This window comes from Lotus japonicus, chromosome 1 (assembly GCF_012489685.1).
Source record: "Lotus japonicus ecotype B-129 chromosome 1, LjGifu_v1.2".
Taxonomy (NCBI): Eukaryota; Viridiplantae; Streptophyta; class Magnoliopsida; order Fabales; family Fabaceae; genus Lotus; species Lotus japonicus.
In genome coordinates this window covers 52,837,571-52,858,626 of record NC_080041.1, presented here as the reverse complement: position 1 = coordinate 52,858,626, position 21,056 = coordinate 52,837,571, and the positions used below count along the sequence as shown (strand labels likewise).

Here is a 21,056-nt window from a genome sequence, read left to right as displayed (position 1 = left end):
TCATTGTTGCGTAAACTTGCCTTCTGGCATACTTTCTGTCATCGTCAGGTTCTGGTGACGTTTATGGTACAGCATGGGCTGTATCTGATTTATATATATTTAGTTTATCGGGGTATGTCTGGAGTTTTATTTAAGTCCACGTTCGTCAAGTCTTCCACATTACCTTATATTATTTAGAAAAAAAATATACCTGCAATTTCCGCTGTTAGTCTTTAATTTGTTACTAAAGTGACGCTCCGAAAGTCGGGGTGTTACACTGTGGTATCAGAGCTTGTGGAGTCTTTCAGGAGTCTTTGAGGAATAGGTCTTCTGTGCTAAGTTGTATGACTCTGCAAAGAGTAAAACCTTGATTGTCTGACAAGCGATTTTTCGCTTAAATTGTTTGAAGTTGCTACCTAATCATATTGTATAGCTATGTGTAATACTATCTTATGATTGGTACTGACTGTTTTCTTGAAAAATACAGAACATGGTGAACGCGAATCAACTCGCTAATGATGGCCACTATGGCCCAGGCAGTGACTTCGCAGGCTAATGAAAACGCTCAGAGACGTGTCGCAGAGGAGGCACGTGAAGAACATCAACGTCAGAGAGAGGTGACACTGGACCAGAACAAGGGGCTGAATGATTTCAGGAGACAAGATCCACCTAAGTTCACGGGTGGGACTGATCCTGACAAAGAGGATCTCTGGATCCAGGAGATAGACAAGATTTTTGGAGTGCGGCAACCCGCCGAAGAAGCCAAGGGGGGCATGGCTACATACCTATTGTTGGGAGATGCTGAATACTGGTGGAGAGGCGCCAGAGGAATTATGAAAGCTAACAATGAGAAAGTCAACTGGATCACTTTCCGTACTGCATTTCTGGAGAAGTACTTCCCAACTAGTGCTCTAGATGAGAGGGGGGCACAGTTTCTGACTCTTCGTCAGGGAGGCATGTCCATACCGGAGTATGCTTCTAAACTGGAGTCTCTGGCTAAGCATTTTCAGTTCTTCAACGATCATGTTGACGAACGGTACATGTGCAAGCGCTTTGTGAATGGACTGAGGCCCGATATTGAGGATTCGGTGAGGCCATTGGGGATCGTGCGATTCCAGTCATTAGTGGAGAAGGCCACAGAGGTGGAGCTAATGAAGAACAAGAGGTTTAACAAAGCTGGAACGGGGGGACCGATGAGGTCAGGTTCCTAGAACTACCAAGGAAAAGGAAAATTTCAGAGTAAGAAGCTGTATCAACGTCTTGTGGGGAGAGGGTTTACCCCAGGATTTCAGAAGTCAGTGAACACTACTGTTGGAGGTGCGGAAAACCAGGCCGCGACCAAGGATGTGACTTGCTACAAGTGTGGGAAGCAAGGGCACTTTGCCAATGCTTGCCCAGATGCAAGGCCCATATGCTACAACTGCAACCTACCGGGACACAACGACAGTCAGTGTAGGGCACCCAAGGCTGAGCCTTCTGTTAATACTGCAAGTGGAAAGCGCCCAGCTGCTAAAGTAAGAGTTTACACCATGGATGGTGAGGAAGCTGACAGAGTTGATGGTTTGATAAGGGGAGAGTGCGAGATTAATGGTAACCTCCTAACTGTACTCTTTGATTCCAGTGCAACGCATTCTTTTGTCTCTAAGGACTGCGTGTCAAGACTGAAAGTACATGTTACTGCTTTGAGTTTTGACCTTATGGTGACTACACCTGCTAAAACCCTACTTGCTAATGTTGCTTGTATGCATTGCTCTGTAGTGTATAGAGATGGAACCTTTCATGCTAACCCAGTATGTTTACCCCTTAAGAACCTATAGGTCATCCTAGGGATGGATTGGTTATCACATTACCATTTTCTTTTGGACTATAGTCGAAAGAAAGTGGTGTTCCCTAACTCGGATCTTTTCGAGTACTTGTCTGCTAATCATATTAGCGTAACCTTGAATGAGGGATCCCAAGAGTATTCGTTACTACTAAGCCAAGAGGGTAGGGAGGACTCAAATGTTTGTAGAATTATCGTTGTGCGAGATTTCACTGATGTCTTTCCGGGAGATGTACCTAGATTACCGCTTGTACGCGATGTGGAGTTTGCTATCGACATAGTACCTGGAACAGGGCCAATCTCGATTGCAACGTATCGTATGGCACCTGCAAAGCTAGTGGAGTTGATGTCTCAATTAGAAAACCTTTTGTCGAAGGGATTCATTAGACTAAGTGTTTCACCGTGGGGAGCGCCAGTGTAGCTAGTGAAGAAGAAGGATGGGAAATCCATATTGTGTGTGGATTATCGACAGCTCAACAAGGCAACCGTCAAGAACCGATACCCGTTGCCAAGGATTGATGATTTGATGGATCAGCTCAGAGGGGTTGCTGTGTTTTCAAAGATTGACTTGAAGTCAGGATATCATCAGATTAGAGTGAAGACTGAGGACATATCGAAGACTGCTTTCAGAACCAGATATGGACACTATGAGTACCTAGTGATGCCATTCGGATTGACAAATGCACTTGTTATTTTCATGAATTATATGAACAGAACATTCCATGTGTTCTTAGATCGGTTTGTAGTGGTGTTTATCGACGAATTCTGATCTACTCCAAGGATACTAAGGAACATGAGGAACATCTACACCAAGTGTTACAAGTGCTGAGGGAGAAAAATCTGTATGCAAACCCTTCCGAGTGTGAATTTTGGCTTGAGGAAGTCAAATTCTTAGGCCATGTTATCTCAAAAGATGGAATTGCTGTAGATCCGGCGAAGGTAAAGACCATTTTAACATGGGAACAACCGAAGACTGTGACTGAGATCAGGAGTTTTGTGGGCTTAGCTGGATATTATCGTCGTTTCATCGAGAGCTTTGCTAAGATTGTTGGAACTTTGACTCAACTTACAAGAAAGGATCAACCTTTCGCATGGACAGACGCGTGCGAGACAAGTTTTCAGACAAAACATGAGTAAGTATAAATAGATAGATTTACATATATATATATATATATATATATGTGTGTGTGTGTGCTTGTGTGTATATATGTGACCTAATCTTTGTACACGATTTACGATGCGACGATAGAAAGTCGGTATGTCGATTAGATCTAACCGACAATCAAAAGTACCAAAGACATGGTCATCATGACTCCCATTTAGATGATAACTCGAGCAGATGAGGATAGGAAGCTACTCTGATCGAATCTCTTGACAGCAGGAATACACTGTCTTAGATCTATCGATAATCGAACCAATGAACCAAACCCTTGTATATAAGATGTGTTAGTATTTAGCATTCAGAGGGGAAAGACACTACTATAAAACCCTTAGCTGCAGAAATGATGAAGCATAGTAGCAAATTTGTCCCGACTTGAAGACAGAATAAAAAAATTGGCTAACCGGTGCCTTAGGTTACTATTCATCCATGATGACACACTACTATTCATCAATAGTAAGCACCATGATGACTTATAGTTCCCATAACCCCCTCCTGAATGATGCCTGGACGTGATCAGACCTGCAGCAGCTTCTTTAACCTTGTGATAATCAGAAAAAGAGGTACCTTCCTTGTGGATAAATTGTAAGCAAGCTGAAAAAAAAGTTGAAAGAGAAAAAATGGAAATGCTGAAAAGGAAAAAATGCAAAAAAAAAAAGAAAGGAAAAAGAAGAAGAAGAGAAGTTACAGAGTGAAGGAAAATACTCATTGCAAAAGAAAAAGAAAAGGAAGTGAAAGTTGTAAAAAGAAGTTGAGAAAATGAAGAATGTGCTGATTTTGGGGTTATGAGTAAGTTTAATTTGAATGATTCCTCATTGCTCTTATTTTTCCTAAGGTTTTAACTCTGAATATCTTTCATAAATCCTTCCTTGACCTTAGCCTCATTACAACCTTGAAAAGTCCTTTGATCTTTTTGTGCATTTGTTCAATTCAATTGGTTGTGTTAGAATCTTGTCAAGCCTATGATAGATGCATGTTTTCATGAGATGATGAGAGTAGCTTAAGCATGATTAAACACAAGCCTAAACACTTGAGAGTAGAGAGGATAACACTTGCATCCAACTTCGATGTTCAAATTGCAATTCTTGTTGGCTTGGAATGTAGGTGATGAAATTCTTATTTGTCTAATCTCTGTGGAAAATGAAGTGGTTGTTTTCTTGCTCATAAACCTGAATTCCTACTTCTCAAAGATAAGTGTGTGCTGAGTTTTTATGTTTTAGGAAGTACTTGTTATCATAAGTGATTTTCTTATTCTTCTTTGAAATTAAGTTTTGCCCATGAGTGCAAAAGGCTAAGTGTGGGGGTATTCTTCTAAGATTCATTATATACATTTTTGTACTTAATTGTTATGACTTAGCCATGTTTTGACCATTAGTGTTTATTTGGATTATTCATGGAAAAGTGCTTAATTCTACACTTTTAGTTTCTGTGACTGTTTTTCTAGAACAGGTTGAATCTGAAGCATAAATATCCAAATAGGATGAATAATATGTCTTTGGAAAGCTAACTCGAATCCTTACAACTGTCATGTTCAGCACAATTCGAGAACAAGCTTCTAACATGGTCAGAATGGCCTTGCAAAGTTACTGTCGCTAAACCTGTGAGTCTGGAATAGTCTGCACTAAAATGATCATATCTTGGGCTACAGAACTCCGAATTAGGATCCGATTGAAGGCCCGCGAAGCTGACTTAAAGATCAAAAACTCTCACGTTTACCCCAATTGAAAATTCAGACTTCTTGTGGGACCCGTGAATGCCTGATTGTTCAGCAGCTTACTCCTTTATGTGGGCCCGATTTTGTGAAGATTTGGAAAAGATTTAGATAACAAGGATTGTTACTTGGTAAACAAGTTTATTTATTAGTATAAATAAGTGAGATTTAGGCTTTTGTTAGACCTCACAACACCACCTCATCTCACCATAACCTCCTCCTCCTCCTCCTCCTTTCTCTCTCTCTTTTCTAATATGAGTTTCTAAACTCCTTAGTTAGTCTTAGGATTTTTAATATTCTTGTGTTTGCAAACTTGAGGTTCTGCTCTTAATGTAAATTCCTTCTTTATTAATTATCTTCATCTCTATTTCTGATCTAGGGTTTGCTTAATTCCTTAGGTTTAGAAATAAGAGTTGATGCATGTTCGCTAAGTTCATGTTAGTTCGTAACTGTTTCTTAATCGCTTAGTTTAGGAAACTGTGAATTAATTTTGGCTTAGTTAATTAGTTCTTATGAATTAGGGAATTGATAAGAAAGAATTAATCTTTGGTAACCAATGAAGGTTTGTTGCACTTGAATGTTATAATCCGATGACTAACGCTTTCTCTCTTCTGTCTGATCTATTTAATTATTGCTTTGTTATCTTCTATCAAATCAACCAAACCCCCTTTTTAATTTCTTTGTTTCACTCTATTATCAATTAATACTTCATCAAGTCCTCGTGAGATCGATCCTGGTGTTCAACACCTGTACTGCATTCAAAGCAAAATACTTTGACACGCACCCGGGACAGTGTGTTCGTCACTGAGTCCACAGTAAGCACATCGACATCCACGTCCAGAACCTCCCTCCTAACTGTCTTCTGTGCCACCCTAGTCAAACCAGTCTCAAGATCGACTACGTCAGTAGCGATCTCCTCCTCAACCACGCGAACCGAAGGTTCGACACGGTAACCACGAGAGGAAACAAATGCCCCAAGACGAGTCAGAGTCGTGGCGACAGGCTCCTCCTTCGGCTCAACGAGCCTCGAAGATGACGCAACGTCAGTAGGGTCCACAACAGCAGGCGGTGCCGGTCCTGACGGTGTCACAGCAACAACATCGACCTCGGAAGGATCCTCCTCATCGGATGATGACGACGATGATGACGACGACGGCGTAGGTGGTCGCAGTTCAGTACCTGGTCCAAAGTGAACCATCGGCGGCAGGTCAAAGGCAACAGTGTACTTCCGCAGAACTCCAGTAGTCATGTCTCCATGGTTGTCAATCACATCCTCCATCACTCTCCCTCGGTACGTTGCTCGGTGGTTGGCGGGCTCCAACGTCCAAGCGGCAGGGTCAACTCGATCAATCAGCTCGTACCTGATTCCCCCAGACGGGCGAACCAGCGTAAACCACTCCCCGGGCGACATCTGGCAGTTTGTCGACCGCCCAAGCACAAACAATACACACAAGGCAAGGCGCGAGGGTCAACTCACAGAATAAGGTAGATAATAAGGAGAACAAGTAGAGTATGGGGGTAGATATATATAGGTTCGATAAATGTTATCACGTCATATATATTAATACATCCTCAACTACTAAATCATCATGCATAAATTATCGATTCAGCAAAAACATAACGATGTTTATCAATATCAGATCATCAAACTCATAATGATATTCATCAACCTCAAGTCATTAGATGAATGGTATGAAATGAAATGTCATGCTAAAATAATGCTCTGGAAAGGCTGGACACGTGTGTACGAGTCGGTCTTTTTACCGGCCTTTGTGTTAACCATTAGACTCAGTGTCACTTACAACCTGAATATGTAGTCACCATCGGTGATCTACGTGGAAACCCGATCTTTCGATTCCACTGGCTCCACGGAGGACCGACATCCCATCGCGTATCCTCAAACATGAATGAATGATACAATATGGTTAGCCAAACATCGAATCATCCTCACACGTAAGAGTCTAGCTTAGAATATTGTCTCTAAAACTCCCTACGGTAATTGTCGAACTATCGACCTCGAATTCCTACAACGATAGAGTGCAAACACTCTTGATGATTACTCGAGTCATCTGACTCATCACTCGGATGGTTGAACTGCTTTTAGAGAAAAAGGTGTACATCGTACTTAGAAACTTATTGGTTTCCCAGACTTATCCATTAGGTAGCCTAAATGTTAACTACCGATTGGCAAAAGGTGCATAAGCACTTAGGGTTTTTCCCTAAACTAGGATCATCGACACTTCTCATATTCCTAAATTCTTACTCAAGCTCTAAGTCTTCTTTACTAGTTTATCGATACTTTAAAGTGTTTGAATGTTGTTTAGCGTATTATGATTTTCATTTGTAAAATGGTTTATAATTCTATAAGTTCTAAGGTTTTCCCTTGAACCCGTGTAATTCCCCGAGAAGGTCTCGATCTCCTAAAATAGTAAAGGTTCAGACCTTGGTCCGACCTAATGATCATTCTCTTAATGGTTTCAGTCACTAGCATGGCATAAACTCTCTTTATCCACACTCAGACGATATCACAATATATGAATAATTAATTGCACAAACAGTCAGTACAATCCAATAACACATATTCAGACATATCATCATGTTCTACAAATAGCCACTTAGCACATAAGCATGTGATTCAGTCAACATCAATCATAGAACAATTAAAGCTTATAAACATATATGTCGGCTACAGCCTCAGAAAACATTTTCCAATCAGATCAATCAATCAATATCAATAGGCAAATAAACAAGTCAAAGTTATCGACGCCTAAATCATTATCTAGTAGAGTAAGTTGCCCTCACCGGTGTCTCTTCCAGCTTCACGATCCTCGAGCTCCTCAAGCGAATCCTCAACAGCTCCAAATGCTCTCAAATCCAAACTTAAACCTTTTAGTAAAAACCAATTTACTCAGTCAGAATCAATCACAACAGTTCATACAATTCTAACTAACGTTCGACGAAACTTTTGAAGTTTTAGAGTATGAGAATCTAGGACAAAAGACAAGTTTTACAAAAAAAATGAAAACTCCCCCAAACTCCCTAGGAGCTCTCGGCCACTCCCCCCCTCTAATTGCGTTTCGATGCTTTTTCTTCGATCTAACTTGATTAATGGTAATCTAGGGGTATAACTTGGGTAAATCAATGCTCGGAAAAATTTTAGAAATTGCTGAGCTACTAGGTGCTTTTGGGTCCAAACTTTAAGCTCAAAACTCAAAGTTAGAATTTTTAAAAACAAATTTGACAGGGTTGTAGATCGTAGCATTTATAGTAACTAATCCTAAAGGCACAAGGTTAAGTCGTGAATTTTTGGTTCAAAAAGAGAAACTTTGGTGAATTTGGGTATTTCCACAGTTTTTCAGATCTACGGCGACTCGATCGAAATCGACGCGCATCGGCGAAGAATATAGGTTGTTGGGTAGTAGTAGAAGGTAGATCTAAAGAAAAATCGAAGTAAAAAGATAGTTTTGGATATTGCTCCAAACTTTGAGCACAGAAAGACATGGTTTAAAGATACAGAAAGTAGAAACAAAGGTATGGAATAGCAAGATTACCTCGCTGTCGATCCATAGAAACTAAAATCGGGACGATAAGATAAGAACTCGCGAAGAAATCCTCTCCCTCTCTCTCGAGAACTCGCGGCTCTCTCTCTCTAATGGTGGGAAATGAGATATTTCTCATTTCTCGCCTTTATATAGCAGATGCTCGAAAAGTAAACTTCGAGGTTTTTCGAAACTGATCGTTCCGGTACCTCCATCTAACGATAAGAAGTGAATATCTGGCGAGAGAATGCCAGAACTCCAAATGAGGTTCTCAGAATTGAAGAAAATTATATAAACGCAGTATTGGCCAAAATATGCTGGAAAACTACTTTTTGCAGTTGACGTCAGATGAAGAAACTTCCTTCTGAAGAAATGTCAGAATTGCTGAAAGAATTGTGACGCGGATGGAAACTTCGTTAAAAGCTTCGAATAAAAAAATGTTTCATTCAGGGTCTTAATTAAAGTCCCCGAGAGATTAAAGCCTAGCTTCGACGGACTTCCGGGATGCCAAACTTATCGTGTGAACAGTCCAGAGTTCCGTAGCGAAACACTGGTCGTGGGAAAATCAAAGAGAGATTCTTATTTTTCCAAAGATTTTGAATTTCGCGTAAACGTTGCTTTAAGAGCAGAAATATCCTTTTTCGGACACTCTCGACATAAGACGGGTGTTGAAATGGCTCGAACTATAACTTAAACTGTCTATGGTATCATCCTCAGTCAATTCCTGAACTTTCTTCTTCATAAGGTGTCCAATTCGGTAAACACTTGTTCAAGTTCCTTATCGGTTACATCGGAATACAAAGCGTGAATAAGAAAATAATTATTTAACCTATCTTAAAAACTAGGGTCTTACAAGGACAATGATTGGATTCTGGCTATGGAAGAAGAACTGAATCAATTCACCAAGAATGGTGTATGGAATCTAGTTCAGAAACCCAAAGGTGTCCACATCATTGGAACCAAATGGGTTTTCAGAAACAAACTCAATGAGAAGGGAGAAGTTGTCAGAAACAAGGCAAGACTTGTAGCACACGGTTACAGTCAGCAAGAAGGTATAGACTACACGGAAACCTTTGCCCCAGTTGCAAGGTTAGAAGTTATAAGGTTATTGATTTCATTCTTTGTGAATCATAACATTATTCTTCACCAAATGGATGTCAAGAGCGCGTTTCTCAATGGATATATTTCTGAGGGAGTATATGTTCATCAACCTCCTAGGTTTGAAGATGATAAACATCCTGATCATGTATTCAAGTTAAAGAAGTATTTCTATGGTTTAAAGCGAGCTCCCAGAGCATGGTATGAGAGACTTACCACTTTCCTTCTGAAAAATGAGTTTATAAGAGGTAAAGTTGATACTACCCTCTTCTACAAGTCATATTTAGTTCTGTTAATCCCTTCTTTGCAAGGAATTTTCTAAGTTAATGTCGGCTGAATTTGAAACGAGTATGATGAGAGAACTCAAGTACTTTCTTGCCATGCAGATTGATCAACAACCAGAAGTTACTTACATTCAGCAAAGCAAGTATACTAAGGAACTTCTGAAGAAGTTCAACATGCTGGAAAGTTCACCAGCTAAGACTCCAATGCATCCCACATGCATTCTGGAGAAAGAGGAAGTAAGTTCTAAGGTTTGTCAGAAGCTCTATCGTGGTATGATAGGCTTTCTTCTCTATTTGACTCTTCTAGACCAGATATTATGTATAGTGTTTATTTATGTGCTCGTTTCTAATCGGATCCAAGGGAAACTCACATAACTGTTGTTAAGAGAATCCAAAGATATCTGAAAGGAACTACTAACCTAGGCTTGATGTATAAGAAAACATCAAAGTACAAGCTTTCAGGATTTTGTAATGCAGAATATGCTGGAGATAGAATTGAAAGGAAAAGTACTTCTGGAAATTGTCAATTTCTGGGAAAAAATCTAGTCTCATGGGCAAGCCAGAGGCAATCTACAATTGCACTATCAAATGCAGAGGCATAATACATCTCATTATCACTATGTAGCACTCAGATGCTCTAAGGAAACATAAGCTAGAAGATTATCAAATTTATGAGAGCAACATTCCTATCTTCTGTGACAACACTGCTGTTATCTCACTAAGCAAGAATCATATTCTGCATTAAGAGCTAAACATATAGAAGTGAAGCATCACTTCATCAGAGATTATGTTCAGAAGGGAGTTCTAACTCTGAAGTTCGTGGATACTGATCACCAGTGGGCAGATATCTTCACAAGCCACTAGCTGAAGATAGATTCAAGTTTATTTTGAATAATCTGAAAATGAACTTTTGTCCAGTATGAAGATTTCATCAGAAACTCTGACTATGACACTCCTGCTCTCATTAGAAGCTGTCTAGATTAGAAGGCAATTTAATCAGAAGCTTTTATTCTTTCTGATGCTAGATATTAAGACATGTGTCTCTTCTCAGACGCCTCGATCCGTGTGCTTCTTGGGAAGTTTTGGTTTAATGATTGCTTCATTTAATTCTCCACCACGCGTTTACGTTTTCTTTATTTTTATTATTACCATTCATTTCTAACCGTTGATTCTTACCTTTACCTTTTGGTTTTACAACTTCTCAACGGTTATTTTCAAGCAAATAAACTGAACCCACTATCTCACCCACGATCACCACACTTACACATTTTCAGTTTTCAAACCCTACTCTCTAAAAACTCTCTGTTCTCTCTCCTGCTCATCATCATCACCTTCACAAGTTCATCACCTTCGCAAGTTCATCACCTTCGTCAACTAGTTTCCATGGATCAAAAGGAAGAATCAGTTGTTCAGTTCTTCAATGAGCACGTTGCTCAAGAAGCTGCTGAAAGTGTTGATGGCCCTGTCTTCGCCAAGCGTTTTGCCGTCGGTTCTTCTTCTGCCGTCGGTTCTTCATTTGCTGAGAAATTTGAAGTTATTCCAATCTACGAGAGTTCAAGCTCCATCATCTGTCTTCTCAACTTTGATGAAATATGTGTTCTTGCTGAATCAAGAGTTGATTTCAACAATATGGAGGAAAATGGCGTGGACTTGAGGCCAGAAATGTTAGCTCAGGGTTGGGAAACCTACTTCAGGAGGCTCCAAGCACCCGTTTATGAGAAGTTGGTAAAGGATTTATGGAGACAAGCTGAATGTGATGACACCTATGTTGTCTCACATGTCCTGGGTCAAAGGATCATCATCACAGAGGTATCCATTGCCAGGCTTCCGAAAATGGAACGTCTCAAGGGAAGAAGAATCCATGGCATTGACAATAATCTCCTCTGATCAAATTCCAAGTGAACAAAGAAATCTTCAACAACTTTGATGAGAAGAAGTCTGACTACAAGGTCAAGGACCTGCATGAGTCTTAGAGTTTGGCAGAAGATCATTCTTACCAGCATCAACCCAAGACCACTTTCAAATTCTGCAGACTATATCAATGCCACTCAGAAGTACATCTTGTACTGTCTGAAGAAACATGAGCAGATCTTCCTTTCGTTTTTGCTCTTCACCTATCTAAAGGAGATGGTCATAAGAACAAGAACAACTGATAATGAGAAGAAGAATGTCATAAGCTACATTCCCTTTGGCAGATTGCTATCTGACCTTTTTGTGGAGAATGGACTTGTGAATTTTCTGGAAGGCTCCAACTTCACCGATTATCTTACTACAACTTACAGTGATGCGTTGAACGCTAAGAACCTCAAGCATATGGGATTCTGAATAAGTTGATTGTTGCTCCTATTGATGTGGCTCTAGAAGCCATTATCAAGTATAGAAACAAGGTTGAAAACTATCCTCTCTGGACCAAGCAGGGCAATCCAGAGGCCATCTATGAGTATCTGAAGGAGATGGCAGAACTGGATTATGAGTTTGATGCATAGAAGTTTCTTGACAATCTTCCGGAGGGTCCTCCAGATGCTTATGCTTCCAAGGGCTAGAAGAATAAGAGGTCAGAATCTTCTGAACCAGAGGAGAAAAAGAAGCAGAGGCAGAAGAAGCCAAAGACAGATCCCAACCCAAGGCTGCAAGTTCTCATCTGGCGACGCATACTGCTCCCAAAACCACTGCAAGGACCTTTGTCAGAATTTCAGGTATTCCTACAGCTTCTGCTAGTAGCATTGTTAATACTTTACAAGTTGATGCACTCACCTCTTCTCAAACCAATCTTCCTCAACCCCCTCAAAATTCACAATTTCTGTAAGACCCAAGTTTTTAAGCTTATGCTAAGTGAATAAACTTCTTATTCACGATTAGGGTTGATGTATCGTGAAGGGAAACCTGAACAAGAGTTTACTAAATGAAATATATTTATGAAGGAGAAAGTTCAGGAAAAGTCTAAGGATTGCATCAAAATCGATAAAAGTTATAGCACGATCGACATACGCTTAAACCTAGGTCAGAAACCCTAGTAAATAGCTAGTTTTCACTTTAAGTCACGATGGAAGCTAATTCCAAAAATCTTCAGAGAAATGGTAGAACTTCTCTTTTTCCATATATAACAAGCGTTTCGAGGCGAAACTCTAGGATCTACGAACGTCCGATTCCAATCATCGGAAGTTTGCCGAAACCAAATCCCTGATAGTTCAAAAACCCTAGAATCAACCGACAATGAAGACTTTCTCTATTCAGAGCTTCAAATGAAGATTCTACACGAGCACACCCATTTCTCTTGATGATTTCAATCTTTCTTCAGAAGGAAGTTTTCTATTCCGACATTCGATGCAAAAAGCAACTTATCGGGTAAAATAGTTTTACACCGACTTTGCATTAGTTACCAAAAATACAAGGAGACCTCTTTTTAGTTTTGGAATTCTTTCGCCAAAACCTATCTTAGAATTCACGGAGAATGACGCCGGAAAAATCAGATTCGCGAAACTTTCATTTTACCGCGTTTTGCCAACCTCTATATATAGCAAGAAAAGGAGAAAAAATGGCAAAAACTTCACCATTTTCTCTCCAAATCCGCGAGCTTCACCCAGGAGGAAGGAAGAAGAGTTTTTGTTCATTTCTTGCTTGATCGTCGATCCAACAGTTGCTACTTCAAGGTACCGAGGTATAGTCGCTAATCCTTACCTCTGATCGTCTTTTCCATAGCTTTTCTCTATGTCTTTTTGTGCTCATAGTTTTGAGATTTTTGCAAAACTATCGTGAATATCTCATTTTTGATTCTAAACATCTTCCCTACATTCTTCTGAGTATGTTTAGCTAATAATACTCCGCCGATTCTCGAAAAACTACCGTCGAGTTTCAATTCTGGTGAAAATACCCATTTTGGGGCAAAGCTTCGTCCTTTGGGCTGAAAACTATCGCCTTAGCTTAGTGCTAGTAGGATTAGTTGTCATAAACGTCGTTGGTGACGTCCCCATCCAATTTGTTTTTCGAAATTTCAGTTTTGGATTTCTGAGCTAAAAAATCATGACCAAAATACCCCTGCGACAGTTTTTGATCCGATAATTTTTCCGAGTTTAGAATACCCTTAGTTACGGCTAATGAAAGCATAGGAACCAAGTTTGATCGAAGAAAAATCGAACCCTACAATTACCAAAAGTGGCCGAGCACTCTAAGGGGGGAGGGAGGAAAATTCCTTTTTCGAAAACTTGTCCTTTCGCGCTAGATTATCGTACCTCGGAGTATGTATTACTTCGGGTAACCTTAGTGAGCATTGATAGCTTAGTTTCCAATAGATTTTGATAGAATTCTGTGATTTTACTCTAAAGGTGCTTTTGAGGATTTCCCTGAGGAACAAGGTTTTGACTGTGAAGAAGTGTTAGAAGATCACCCTGGAGAATCTTCAGGTGAGGGCTACTCACTGAATCTTTAGTTAATGCTTAGGGTCGATGCTTTCGACATTGATTTACTGTTTATGCACTTGTTTGTGTTTGATTGGAAAAATGTTTTCTGAGGCTTCGGCTGACAATGTAGATGATGCATCTACTACTATGTTTTTGAGATTGTCTTACATGCTATGTGCTATGTGGGTAATCTAGGATGTGTGATGCATGCTTTATATGCTAAGTGCTAAGTGATTATTCTAGAATGTGTTGATATATGACATGTATGTTGGCTGTGTTGATTTAACTATGTCTTGCACTGATATCTGTGATTCTGAGGAGTGAGAATAGCGGGCAGGTCATGCCGATTTTATTTTGAGAGTTTTGAGAAAGTTGGATAGGACGAATGAGATTCGGGCCTTGTTATGGTTTTTCATGGATCGAGACATTCTCTGGAGTCATTTGGGGATTAGGAGATCCCGAGAACTTATAGGATTTGCGATAAGACTAAAAGGATATTATTTTGTAAAGAAAACTCATAAGACATTAAACAACCTCTAAATCTTCAAATAATGATATTAAACTCGAAAGGAAGCTTAGGATGCAAATCGTAGTTTTGGAAAACGAGAAGTGTCGTCGGATCCAAGTGTTGAGGAAGTTGAGAAGTTTTGAGTATGTTGATACTCTTGTGCTGTTGGAGCAGTTGTGTTGTTGGGCTATCCAAGGGATAAGCCGGGAAATTGATAGTTTCCGAGTATGCGATACTCTTTGCTCGTTGAGCAGTTTTGACCATCGGATTGAGATGAGTCGGATGATTTGGAGATCATCATGAGTAATGTGTGTTGTGAAAGATGTGTCTTTTGTCGCAGAATCGATTGTTACCTTAGGGTAAGCTTTTAGAGACATTAATTTAGCTAGAACACGTGGCAACGTGTCGAGTGAGATCGGAGACGTTGTTTGACTAATCATCCTGCATTCATGCAACATTAATGAGGTATTAACACAGGACGTACTCTGGACCTCGTCGGATTCCAAAATGGTCATAAGACCCGGATTTCCGTGTAAGAGCGTTTGTAGACGACTCTTGTAGCAGACCGAAATGGCAGACCTACGGGTTACGGCTGATCTGACTACCGTTGTTGTTGGAGTAAGAGGCACGCGGGCCGAAATGGTCCCACCGTGGCTGGTGTTAGGGCTGATCCGTTTGATGTCCATCCGTTCCGGAATGCATTTGGTTAACTGGGTTAACCGCCATATCATTTCATGCAACATGCATACTGACTTAGTTGTTGAGTGTGTTTGATAAGTGATAATCCTATTTGAGGCATGCTACTTGCTATTATTGTTGTTAACATTCATTGTGGAATATGCAACCCTAGGATGTTATCTCTAGCTATAAGCCTAAGTGGTTATATCTTATTTGTATCTATTGGTGATATTAATTATATAATTCTTTGGAGTTGACCCTCGCGTCTTCTGTGTGTGTTTTGGCGGACAACGCCTTTGTCAGATGTCCATTGCGGACTGGTTCACAATGGTCCACCCTTCGGGGGGGATTAGATACGAGATGATTGACCAGGACGACCCCGGTTCGTGGGTGGTAGACCCCGCTAGCCATCGAGCGACGTACTCGGGGCGGATTATGGAGGACCATGTAGATAGGGTAGGAGTCTTGACGTCAGGAGTGCTGCGGAGATGCACTGTCAGTTTCAACTTGCCACCCGGTGTGCATTGAGGACCAGGAGCAGGAGGACCACCACCACCACCGTTATCTTCGGATGAGGAGGATCCCTCCGAGGAGGAGCCAGTGGGAGTGCCTTCGGCAGAGTCTAGTTCACCCACCGTTGCTGTTACAGATGATCATGGATCGGGCCCTAAGCTCGTGAGTCCAGCACCGGAGCGTATCGCTGTTGCGAGAGGAGGACGGGTAGTGTACATAGACTTGGTCGTTCTGGATTCTGATTCAGACGACGATCATGCTAGCACGTAGGTTTTAGTGCTAGTGTGAGCTCCTCGAGATAGGATTAGTGTAGGAGTAGAGTCTTAGCTCTGACTGTCATTTGTTTCCTTGGGGACAGGGTAGTTTCCCACCTATAGCTTTTTGTGTGGTTTCCGTACGGGAATCACAGAGAGTTGGTTGGACTTAGGAGGTCTTGTTTCAGGCCATTGGGTCAGCTTATTCTCAGTTTTGAGGGATGGTGTTGCGGACACTTCACCTTTATATTTGGTTTGTACATATTGCCTACGGGCGCTACTCTTCTTATTACCGTCACTGGAGGTTTACTCGTGACGTGGTTAGCTACTTACAGCGGGGGCTGTAATTATTATTGTATATTAGTCCTGTTATCTCTTATTGTTGAGTTTCATTTCTTTAGTCTTTAATATTATTATCAAAAAAAAAAATATTCACGTTTTTCCGCATTAAGTTTACTTTTGGTTACTAAAGTGACGCCACCGAAATCGGGGTGTTACAATTTCAATACTTAACCTTACCTCTCCCCACAAACCTTCTTGTCATTACCCCCTCACATATGACCACCATTCAAGAACAAACCCCCACGTCACAATCCACCTATTCCAGTGAATATACTCTCTCTTCTGGACCCATGCCCATATCATTCGCTCCACCTTTCACTCAACCATTACAATCATCAATTTCTGATGATTCTATTGTTTCTCTTTCCAATTATTCACCTGTCAATTCATCTGACTTTGCCTTCCCCAACACCTCTGATCAGATGCCCACTGCATATGCTTCTGAACCTACTACTTCTTAAGTACACACTTTTGAAGTTCCCACTTCTGAACCTCTAACTTCTGAAGTTCCTACTTCCACTGTCCTTGCTACTTCTGAAGTACCTTCTTACATAGTCATTGCTTCTGATGCACCTATTTCTGAAGCACTTCCCTTAACTCATATTTCATCTGCTCCATCCTCTTCTGACCTTCAATTAGCCATATTGTCCTTGCTACTTCTGAAGTACCTTCTGACATAGCCATTGCTTCTGATGCACCTATTTCTGAAGCACTTCCCTTAACTCCTATTTCATCTGCTCCATCCTCTTCTGACCTTCAATTAGCCATATTCAATCCTCCTCCCTGTTCCTTAGCCCAGTGCATTGATTTGTTTTGTATACATGCTCGCATCAAGCTTAAGAACTTGAATGCAGTGACTAGCAACAGTCTTTTGCCAGACTATGTCAAAGGACAGTGGGATGATTTTCATCTCTGGATTTAAAATCAATTCCAAGACTTCTTTGAATTTGCTGACTTTGAAAGGGAAGCCGATATTGAAGCTGCTAGAGTCAGATGAGAAAGGGAAGTTTGAGCCAATCAGAAAGGCTACCTTAGCAGCGAAGAAGAAGAAGAAGAAGAAGAAGAAGAAGAAGAAGAAGAAGAAGAAGAAGAAGCTGCAAGAAAAGAAGCTGAATGCTTAGAAACTCTAGAAGAGGCTGCTAGGCTGAAAGCTAAAGCTGCAGAATTAGAAGCTCAAGCTGGAGTTTCTGGATCTTCTAACGTGGTTGGCACTTCTGCTCAAGCACCTTCTGGGATTGACGCAACTCTAGCCACTATTCAAACTGAACAACAAGCCATAATAAAAGCTCACCTGGATGCACAAGACAAACCCACCTCTGAGATCAAGGAAATGTTGGTGTTACTTCTGAAGAAGCCTTAGGATTTCTATGCTATCTTTATGCTTTTCTTCGTTTACAAAACTTTAATTGTTTTTTTTTGCACTTTATATATATATATATCAGTTTGTTTCTCTTATGTTCTATTTATTTCTTTAATTCTTTTATCTTATTTATTTATTTCCTTTTCTTTTATTTATTAATTCCCTCTTCTGAACCTAACGCTTTCTGTTCATTTAATCAGGGGGAGTACTAGTTTATTTCTATGTGTTTTTAACTAAGTTTTTCACACTTATCTTTTTTTATTCTAACAAAAAGTGGGAGTACTAGTAATATTTTGATAAGAAAAATTTTGGAGAATTAAGTGATCAAGTGTAACCTCTATAAACCCTCTCTGAAGCATTGCACGGATTACATTCACTTCTGCTAAGAAGTGCTCTTCATTTGCTTCTAAGTTCTGATGGTTAAATTTGATACATATGTAACATAATTTCATACAGCTCTGATGCAATATTTATGCTTTGATATAATTATGTCTATTATTGCTCTTCATTGCTCTGATCACATATTCTACACATATATTTCTCTGATCACATATCTAATAGATATAGAATGCTCTGATCACTTATTTCATATATAGCTCATAATCTAGACGCTTCTAATGTTTTCATTAAGTCTTAGATTCAAGGGAGCTTAGCTCAGAATCAAGTTCAAGTCATGGATTCAGAAGGAGCTGAACAAACTATACATATCAGGGTACGATCTTTCTAAACCTTAAACTCTAATTTGTGTTAGTTTTTATTCATCAAAATATGGTTTTGTCATCAACCAAAGGGGGGAGATTGTAAGACCAAGATTTGGTTCTATTGTACATCTCTAGGTTTTGATAATTACAAGTATATATTTTGTGTGTGAACCACTATGGTACTCTAACGTTTGTCTTTTATGTGTTTGACAAACAGATTCTGATTCTGATTGAAAGTGGAATTCATCAGAAGTCAAAGACCAAAGTGTTGACCAATAAACCGCTTCTACACTCACTATGTTATGATGAACGATAGTTTATTGCTTCAGATGTTCTGAAGATAAAAACTCTGATGAGGGTTCTGAAGAATCAAGTGTTGAAGACTCTGAAGACCAGAAGTTCTGAGTGAACAGCCAAAGACTCTGAAGACTTCAAGATTCTGAAGACCCAGAGAAAGTTGGCTCTAAAGACCAAGTGCTTCTACTTTGAAGACCAGAAGTTCTGAAGTGAACGGTCCAGATGCTGAAGACTTGAAGTTCTGAAGATCCAAGCATCATCGTAACTCTGATAAGAAGCTTCACAAGTTCAAATTTGAAGCGTCTCTGAAGATCAGAAGTCAAATGCAAAAGGCTAGGGTCACTATCAAATAGTACAATCGCAGTGTACTATCCTAACCGCTACCTAACGAGGATAAGCCATTGTACGATCAGGAAATTGCAGAAGTATCCTCCAACGGATAGAATTTCACAACGGAAAAATCACGCAAGGCTTGGAGTATATAAAGGCTGAAGAAAGGAAGAAAATGCTAAGAAACTTATTGCAATCAAATTACTATCAGCGAATACCTTAGCAATTATTTTCTTCATTGTTCTAAATCTGTTTACACCTTGCTTGTTTTAGAACCACTCTTTGTAAACCCAAACTTTGATCATATTGATTGCATTCCTTAAGGGACCGGTTAGGTTAGGATCCTTGAGAAGACTAAGACTTGTGTGTCTTAGTGGTTGCTAGTTCGTAGGTGTGTTAGTCACTTAGAAAGTTGTGCTAGTGCAGTTGTAACAACATTTGATTAGTGGATTACCTTCATTCAACGAAGGAATAAATCACCTTAACAGGTGAACTTGACGTAGCTTGAGGATTTGTTCAAGTGAACTAGGATAAAATCACTGTGTACTTTTCTCTTTATCCTTTGCACCTTTCTTTCTTTGCTACCAAGAGATTTGTGTGAAACTTCAAAAGGAAATGATTTTATTGTAAAACCCTATTCAAACCCCCCATTTTTAGTGTTTTTTATACCTTCACCCATTAGAGGGTGATACGCTTCATTGATGTCTCCTCAACGTGGGTGGGTCGGAAGGACAACCGTGATGTGAAAACAAGACACGGCGGAGCGCGGCGCATCCATCTCTCTGTGGTCGCAAGTTGCGACGGCACATGGTGACAGAGAGAGTTGCTGTGGTGGGAGCTCGAGAGTTGTTGCAGTGAAATTCGATGGCCTGATGCAGACCTCGCGGTAGCGGCGCGGTTATGCAAGAGTGGAGCTTGTGACGGTGCGACGGCGGTTTTCATAGAAGCCAGCGACGGTGACGACGCCAAGATGAGAGGATTTAATTTTAACCATTAGATGGTTAAAATTCACGGCGTGGCTGCGGTTTGCAAGACAATATATCAAAATCGATTACAGTATGTGGGGAAATTGGGCTAGATTGCTTCGTTGATGGATTGGCTGGCCATGTTTGGGAATCTTTGATTTCTAAGCATGAGGGCATCATGATTTTGAGCAAACTGTTTGATGAAGATTGTGGGTTTATGAGCAGAGTAGATTTGTTGAGCAATGGCGGAGAGGAGAACGAAAAGGAGAGAAAGAACAGTTGGTGGCCAAAACTGGGTTTTTTCCGACGGTGCAGAACTAGGTTAATGCAGAGAGAAGCAGTCAGAGAAAGGAGATGTGTGGGGATTGTAAATTAGTGTTTGAGTTTCACGTGATAGTGGTTAAAAGGAGACTAAATCCTGACCATTCAAAACCATCTAATGGTTATTATTAAATCATCTCACCTCTCAACATAAACTACTCCTCTCACCTGATACGCTCCATATATATATATAATGTATCTCATGAGAAAGGTAATTTTATGTGAGAGTATGAGAATATATCTCGACTATTAGATCTAATCATGAATGATCCAGATTAAAACATGAAGTTTAGATTGTGAGGGCAAGTGCCCTCACTTGACTTTGAAAATATCATTAGAAAAAAATTGAGTAGTAAAAGTATGTGGTTTTTGATGGTCCATTTAATAAAAAATGTCTTCACTTGTGTTCCACATTGCTAACTGTCTTCACTTAAGTAGTAAAAGTATGTGGTTATTGATGATTCCTTTGGTAATAAATACCCTCATTTGTGTCCCTTTTGGTAAAAATGCTCTCACTTCTAATAGTATATGCTAATTTTTTTTCTCTAAATTTATATGTATATATTGCTCTCCCAAGATTAAATTTCTGAATCTGTCACTGAAGTCATGTGACATTTTTAACAACTCACATAACTTTTTTAAGTGAGCACATGATTATTCAATGGAATGATATCACTCTACCAGAAAAATTGTCAATAGAAAAAGCTACATCGGCTCAACTTATTGTCACCCCTTACTTATGTGATGTCATCCAAAACCAACATGGTCAATATATATATACCGTGCACCTTTTCAAAA

The 21,056-nt window shown here is 40.0% G+C and overlaps 1 protein-coding gene across 1 annotated transcript; it reads left to right on the top strand.

Moving 5' to 3' along the window:
• The first annotated feature begins 752 nt into the window (after positions 1–752).
• Positions 753–4,427, top strand: LOC130738140 (uncharacterized). Its single transcript, XM_057590056.1, has 5 exons — positions 753–1,182; positions 1,264–1,583; positions 1,626–1,769; positions 2,516–2,740; positions 4,410–4,427. Exons 1-5 carry the CDS (start codon positions 753–755, stop codon positions 4,425–4,427), a joined length of 1,137 nt encoding a protein of 378 aa, XP_057446039.1.
• The last annotated feature ends 16,629 nt before the right edge of the window (positions 4,428–21,056 follow it).